Source organism: Gymnoscopelus braueri (assembly GCF_963280865.1).
Source record: "Gymnoscopelus braueri genome assembly, chromosome: 12".
NCBI lineage: Eukaryota > Metazoa > Chordata > Actinopteri > Myctophiformes > Myctophidae > Gymnoscopelus > Gymnoscopelus braueri.
In genome coordinates this window covers 13,184,378-13,192,590 of record NC_137614.1, presented here as the reverse complement: position 1 = coordinate 13,192,590, position 8,213 = coordinate 13,184,378, and the positions used below count along the sequence as shown (strand labels likewise).

General features: G+C 42.2%; 1 protein-coding gene across 1 annotated transcript; it reads left to right on the top strand.

Annotated features, from left to right (window-relative positions):
- Nucleotides 1-519: 519 nt before the first annotated feature.
- Nucleotides 520-5,486, top strand: wnt1 (wingless-type MMTV integration site family, member 1; the record flags this gene model as incomplete). Its single annotated transcript, XM_080444484.1, has 4 exons — nt 520-620; nt 4,131-4,384; nt 4,601-4,866; nt 4,995-5,486. The coding sequence occupies 4 exons, from the start codon at nt 520-522 to the stop codon at nt 5,484-5,486; spliced, it is 1,113 nt and encodes a 370-aa protein (XP_080300610.1).
- Nucleotides 5,487-8,213: the final 2,727 nt, after the last annotated feature.

Sequence of the window (8,213 nt, the reverse complement as noted above, 5' to 3'; positions counted from 1 at the left end):
GTCCCTCAACGCGCTGCTGTGCAGAGCATCACTGAGAGAGACAGAGTAAAGAGGAGGACGAGCTGCAGCCTGACCTGGACACACTGACTTCACATCAGCAGCAACCTGTCTCATCAGCGTCAAATTAATTTTAGTCAATTAGGCACTCCACTGCCCTTTACCCCCACTTTGACCAAGTCCTATCACTGGAAGCTGGTGTGGTGAGTAGCCTATATATATGCACCTTTGAATGTGACAATTCAATAATTCAACAGATAAGACAAATAGCCTATTTATAGGCATTTAAAAAAAAAATAGATTGTAATTATACGAATGGCAATTCATCTAATTAGTTTAATTACCTTTTTCAAGTTGTATTATATTTTTTTTGGGCGACTTAATTTATTATAAATTACTCTAGGGCAAATTATTTTGGTAGCCTATAGAATGCAATTTTTTTTTACACCATTATCACTTACAAAATAGTCACAGTCGAAAGTTTGACATCGTTGTCTCCCTCATGTTTGAATTGAAGACACAATGAGGAGCCTGGCGTTACTCCTGGGGGTGAAGGCGGCCTGCATCCTGCTGGTGTCCTCGCTCTCCGGCACCGGGGCCGTCAATAATAGCGGCCGGTGGTGGTGAGTTGACTTGACTTTATTGTGTCTGTGATGTAATTCACTGGTTCCCAAACTTTTTTAGCTCAAGACCCAAAAGAGAAATGTAATGTCTCTCCCCGTGACCCAAACTATAGCGAAAATAGCAGATCTACAAGCTTGTAGATAGGCTATTTTCACTACTTCTTAAACATTTTGTTTTCGAATTTATGGAATTTTTCCGATTTTTGGCATTTATTTATGAAATTATTTTGGACAATGTCTGAATTTGTTTTGAAAATAATAAAAATGTCAGATTTTTTTTAAATAATAAAACATTAAAGGAAATGAATAAATAAATGAGATATTTACCCACGACCCATAAAAATGGGCCCGCGACCCACAAATGGGTCCCGACCCACTGTTTGGGAACCACTGATGTAATTCATTCAATCAGCCTTCTTGCTCATTTCAGTACTACTGCTAATGAGACAGTGGGGTTTGCTGGTTTAATTGGGTTTAATTGGCTGAAAGACCCTCCAGTGCCGCCGAATTAGGATCAAAACGCATTCCACGGGATAATGTGTTATTGTTGGCACCATTCACTATTTCTGTCCAGAAAAAAAACAAACACCAACCGCAGGCCATTAAGGTTTGTGGGTTTTAGGTTTTTTAGACATCGTTTCCCAATTACTGCGCATAAAAACTCAACTAGTGTTTTCAATGTGATTGCCTCACCCATTCACTGAAATGATTCGATATCAAATGTGAATTTAAAATGTCAGTAGGCAATGATGACAATTTGACTTATTTTGAGAACGTGGTAGCCAATGTTTATTCTCTCTCTCTTTCTCTCTCTCTCTGTCTCTCTCCCTCTCTCTCTCACTCTCTCTCTCTCTCTCTCTCTCCCTCCCTGTCATTTGGACAGTGTGGTTTGAACACGGGACAACATTTTTTAGTCCAATGTGGGATAAATTAAATATGGATTTATTTCATGGCTGAAAGCAATCCCATACCCAGGTCGTATCCAGGGTTGTATTCTTCTAATATGCTGAACATTCCATTGCCTATATAGAATGAGCTCTAAAATTTGCATTTATTTGCCCCATATTTCGATATATAGGCCAGTGTAGGGTAAATATAAAATTAATACAAAAATAGCCTATTAATGTAGGAATTTCATACCTTTGTGTTCTGTTCAATTATAGGCATAAACGAAATTCGACAGTTTCTTCCAACTTACGTCAACAGATCCAGACACTGCATAATGACTCGATTCCATTTTTCTCCCGATGTCATTAAACGAGAGGATTTGGCGCACAGTCTTAGATTTAACTTTACACGCTGAGGTTGCGATTATACGCGAATTCAAAACATTAGCTGACAACAGCCTGTGCCAAGAAAACAATGAGAAAAAGATACCACAAAGAGGGGAGCTTAGCTATACAGAAGGAATGAAGTAAGCATCCAAAAGATGGGATAATTATTAATGTTCCAAAGCCTCCACCACACAACTGGCTGGGTCAGCCATGAGACTGAGACAGACTGGCCCATTTACCCAGCTAATTGTTAGCAGGAGACCCTGGGCCATTTTACTATTTCACTATATACAGGAATCCAATGTTTTGACACTGAAATGTTAAGGATATCAGAAGATTAAGTAGGCTCTTGGTCATGACATGTGTGTATTGTATATGCAAGGCAAGTTTATTTCAGAGGCAATTCAAAGTGCTTCACATAAAATATAGGCAAAAAGAAAAGTATAGATAAAAAGCTAAAATAAAGTTTTACCAAGCCAAAAGTATATTAAAAGCATTAAACCTGTCTATCTATAAATGGTGCGTTTTATCCAAAGTGCTTAACATTCACCCATTTACACACACATTCACACCGAGGCACCAACCTGCTTATCAGGAGCAGTTAGGGGTTCAGTGTGCACTTACTCAGGGGGAGTCATGCAGGGATCAAACCGGCAACCTTCTTGTTTCCCCACATGGCTGCTCTACCTCCTGAGCCACTGCCACCCTATCAGTCAGTCAGTCAGTCAGTCAGTCAGTCAGTCAGTCAGTCAGTCAATCAATCAATAAATCAAGAATCAAATCAAGAATTAACACACCAAAATGACAGCATGGCTCATTATAATTTATAGGTTCAGCAGGTGACAAGACGATAATCAAGCCCACTGTCTGTCTGTCTGTCTGTCTGTCTGTCTGTCTGTCTGTCTGTCTATCTTCTGTCTAACTGTGTGTCTGTGTCTGTGTCCATCCATCCATCCATCCATCCGTCCGTCCGTCCGTCCGTCCGTCCGTCCGTCCGTCCGTCCGTCCGTCCATCCGTCCATCCGTAAATCTATCTATCTATCTATCTAAAGGCAATGAATGATATAAAAACAAACGTAGGTACTCGCTGAATAGAACACTAGTATATGTTATAAATCCTTATCCTAAGGATAATTTTATTAGCGTGAGAACCAACTGAAAAATGAACCACCAACACTTAGACATTGGGCTGACATAACTTCCCAACCTGAACTGCCACCAAATGTAAGACATTGGGTCTAGGCTCTGACAGTATTAGTCAGTATGTTTTTTCATGCATTTTTTGAGTAATTGCTACTGATGAGGAAATTGTAATTTAACCACTTGAACCCCAACGTCCCTATTCTGGGGCAGCATTTGGTGAAACTAGGAGCGTACCAAAAGCCCTGGGGGACCCTGGTCCAGTATTGTCGCTATTGAGAAATAACCTTGTATCTCCATATTTCATCTTTTCATGTTTTTGTAAATTAAGGGTCTAATAATACATCATAGTAGAGTGTCATGCAAAAGTAGCGAAAAAAGACAATCTACAAGCTCACAACGTGTCACGTTGTGACGCGTTGTGAGCTTGTAGATCTGCTTTTGAAAAATGTTGAAAGTGAAAGTCTGTCTGTGGGTTTTATAAATATTTAACCAATGAAAAGTATTAACAAAAGCTTGTGACTAAATAATGAGCATATTGGATCCATTGGAACGCAGGTTATTTTTTCCATTTCCTGAAAAGCAACGTTTTTTGACAATTCTTTTGAGGTTTTGACTTGTGCAGAGAAGACAGCATAACACCAGTTAACAGAACAGTCAGAGAGAGATTTCAACCCACACAGGCAGAACACGTTGTTGAAAAGTGTCATAGTCCATCAAATCACTATATGAAACCTCATTATTATGTATACTTGTGTACAATAATTAATTTAAATTAATATATTTAAATAACAAAATGTGCCATAGAATAAATCTTGCCAATGAAGGACTTTGAAGCATGAACTCTTTAGAAGAACATTTTCTTACATTTCCTATGCCTGAAACTGTCTTTCTGACTCCACGACACACTGTCTCCTCACGTTCTCTGAACTGTTAAGGTCACTGTTTATCATTATGAAACTATAATTGTGTTTGCACTTTTCTTGCATGGCATGCCAAAGCACTTCAATTTTAAAGAGGGTTTACAGAAAGCGCGACGTTGCACGATGTGCCAATTCCCTAACTCAGATTTTGCCGTGCTCTCGTGCATTGCCAGGGGCATTGTGAACGTGGCCTCCTCTGCCAACCTTCTCACCAACTCCAAGAACGTGCAGTTGGTCCTGGACCCCAGCCTGGCCCTGCTGAGCCGCCGCCAGCGTCGGCTGATTCGGCAGAATCCTGGCATCCTGCACGCCATCGCTGCTGGACTGCACACGGCCATAAAGGAGTGCAAGTGGCAGTTCCGCAACCGGCGTTGGAACTGTCCGACCACCCACAGCCCGGCAATATTTGGCAAAATTGTCAACCGCGGTGAGCCTCTCTTGTCTCTCTCACTAGGCAACCTTTGGGCAATTTTGGGCAGGATGTCATGGAATCTCTCGGAGGCATTTGAAAGGCCTTGTCTTTACATATTTTACAGTGTTGAATAGATTATGCTTGTGTTTCGGGGGGAAATAGTGTGGCATTATCCAGCTCCGAAAAGGCTGGATCGGATTCTCAACAGAATTTCTGTTGTTGTTTCTTCAGGTTGCCGAGAGACGGCGTTTGTATTTGCCATCACGAGTGCAGGGGTGACCCATGCGGTGGCTCGCTCCTGCTCTGAGGGTGCCATAGAGTCCTGCACCTGTGACTATCGGCGCCGGGGGCCCGGAGGACCAGACTGGCACTGGGGCGGCTGCAGTGACAACGTGGACTTTGGTCGAATGTTCAGCCGTGAATTTGTGGACTCCAGTGAGAGAGGCCGTGATCTGCGTTACCTCATCAACCTACACAACAATGAGGCAGGGAGAATGGTGAGGGATTCTATGACTCTCTTGTTGCCACAGATTACGTCAGAAGTTTTAAAGCATGATTTGGAATCCAATATCTGTGTGTGTTTTTGAAGATTTCATCAGTAAGCCGTTGTTGCTCCTCTCTCCAGACAGTATCATCAGAGATGCGCCAGGAGTGTAAGTGTCATGGGATGTCTGGCTCCTGCACCGTGCGCACCTGTTGGATGCGCCTGCCCAGCTTCCGTGCAGTGGGGGACTTCCTAAAGGACAGATTTGATGGTGCCTCCAGAGTGGTTTACGCTAACAAGGGTAGTAATCGCGCCTCTCACCGAGCCGACCCCCGCCATCTGGAGCCAGAAAATCCTGCTCATAAGCCTCCCTCTACCAGGGACCTGGTCTACTTTGAGAAATCGCCAAACTTCTGCTCGTACAATGGCAAAACTGGCACATTGGGCACCTCTGGGAGAACTTGCAACAGTTCTTCGCCAGCTTTGGATGGGTGTGAGCTCCTGTGCTGCGGACGTGGGTTCAAAACCCGGACTGAGAAGGTGACTGAACGTTGCCACTGCACGTTCCACTGGTGCTGTCATGTCAGCTGTCTGAATTGCACCAGCACACAGACGTTACACCAGTGCCTATGATCACACGTGAACAACTAGGTGTATGTGGGGAGGAAGGAAGACTTGAGCCTGACTTAGTCGTACGATGTGTCCCATGCCGAAAATAGCCAATCTTTAAGCTCACAATGTGTCACATCACAACCCGTTGTGTTGTAGATCTTTTTGGAGCATAAATTAGACATGAAAAAGCAGGGCATAGTTAGCTAAAAGAATGACACTAGCACACACGCAACAGTGTGAGATTGTAGGTAGAGGTTGTCGGTGAAAACCTTCAAGGCGGGTATGTTAATACAGGGATATTACTTCTGGCACTGAAATTCAATCAAGTATTTTCAAAACGGGACGCGAGAGAAAAGCACAAATATACAAACAGGGTACAGAAGTGAGTGTGCGTGTGCTCAATACTTCTTTAGCAAGGAGAGTATCAGTGCCAGTGACGGTAAAAATAGGGTATTTGAATATTACAACCAGCCATGAAGAATGGAAGCCAATCCTCATTCCTCAATAGCTTAGCCAGTTGAGGAAAGATTTTAATGGAAGTACACAGTCAAATCCTGAATGTTCATTTAACTTTGAAAGTGTAAAAAAAAAAGGGACTCTTCCGGGTCTGTTTTTGCACTTTCCGGATTTTACAGTGTAGATTCCATGGCTGTGACCTTTCAAGGTACTACTATACTCTGTTTTTCCCCAGTGAGGAGAGAAGAGGAACTGGACACAATGTCTGACAGATGTTTTTGTGGCCATAGAACCCACAAACATGCTCTTCTCATAAACTGGTGAAGGACTCTAACAAGAGGGTGGTATTTCTAAACATCAGTGTTTTGTTTTCCTTTGCTGAAGTTTGGCTTTTTTCACATAAAATTGCGTGAAGTTTATCTCCTGGGATAGGCCCGTACATTCCCATTTGGTATGTACTTAGGCCCTGGATTCTGCCCAACCCCTTATGATTTCCTCTTTAACTCACCACATTTACCGCTTTTGTTTAGTTTGCGCTGGAGTCAGCTACACCTCAACCATGATTTACCACTCCTGCCATTTACCACAGCATGGTCCTGACGTTAAATGGCTGGACCCTGCCGCGTCCAACCATAACAGAAATCTAGACAAGGCCAATCTGTAATTCGCGGAGGAAATCTCACTAAGGCAAACTAATAGATTGAATGTAGTTATCAATACACTGAATGTTGTGGTGCAACGAGATATGATTATAATTAGTGTCCGATTTCAGCTATGACAACAAACTGAGACCTGCAGAGCTAAATCAAAGCCTGCAGAGGTACAGCCGTCACAGTGACATTATATAAGAGGCATAATAACATAAAAAAGAAACAAATACTTGTTGCGAGATGTTGACAGTAACATAGGTTTGTTACCGTAAGATAAAACATTTAGTGTCAAGTACAGTATTATAGCGTCTGCAAAGGAAATCATAACGTATATCAGCTAAGAGAACCAAAATGTTGTACATAATAAATAAATAAATATGAATATATTTATGATGAAGTTACTTGCAATTTGACGGGACGATTTATGCACCTGCCAGTGGATGGAGAATATGCTATCGTTAGTATTAAGTCAGGTGATGTTTTGAATCTATGCTTATTCAAATTTGGTGTAATTTACTGTACACAGAACTGTTAAGAGAAGAACCAACTCTGACAAGAAAGTGAACGTTCTTACTTCTCTGCTTATTTCCTCTGAAAATACTTTTGTGTTTGGTCATGCACTGAATATTACTTCTCTTTTTTTGTTGTTGTTGCATTAGTGTAAATACACAATATTTATTTCTGAGGATTTTATACTGTTATAGAGAGAAGTAAGTAAGAAAACACATGTTTAGGATTCTTCAAAATGTTTAGTTTGAGGTTATTTTGTATTGTTAAAATAGAATAATAAAGTTTATATTTTCGATTCAGTTTCCCTTGTGAATCTGTCAAAAGACACCATTATGTTAGTCATAGTTTCTGTGTTTGAGATCATTTTGACAACCAACCAAGTGAGCATATAAGCCTATCCCTGGGTGTCCCTTTGCCTAATCCTATTACCATCGCCAGAGTAGTCTCTTTCTCCAGCCCAACTTGCAAAAAACGGCTCCCGCTGCATCCATAACCACAGACGCAGCAGCCCTCCCTCCCGCATATCAACACAATGTAACTTATTTCGTGCGGAATAGGATTTTTACAGCACCAAATGTTTTTGCTTCATTTACTTAATGTCGGAAAGAAAATAAAGAAATAATATGAGAAATAATGAAAGCCCTACACAGTCCCCCCCCCCGCCCCTGGAAACCAGGCCCTGACCACAGGAGTTTGGAAGGCTCTGTGCACTCTCTCTCCCCAGCCCCACCGCAGCACAGTACGGGGGCAGCAGGGGTCAGCCAGACAGAGCACGGCATAGCCACACTCGAGCCCGCCAACACACCCAGCAGCACAAAGGTCCTGCCACCAGAGCAGTCAAAGTGTCACACGAAGGACAGACAGCGCGACTTAGCACAGAGGACAATGGAATGGGATTGTCCAAATTATGATTTTTCATGGGACCCCGAAAGTAAAATGCGTTGTTTCGCAAGAAAGAGACTTTGCTTTGGCTGTGGGGATGAACTGACACGGCTACGTGGGTCACCGTGAAACAGGGCTAAAATTTCGTTCGCGTATTATAGAGTAAGAAGAGAATCTCCTCGAGGAATAAGCATGGATGTTGGGAAGATAAAAGAGGATCAAGAGACACGGAGCTAATTGAATGAAAATA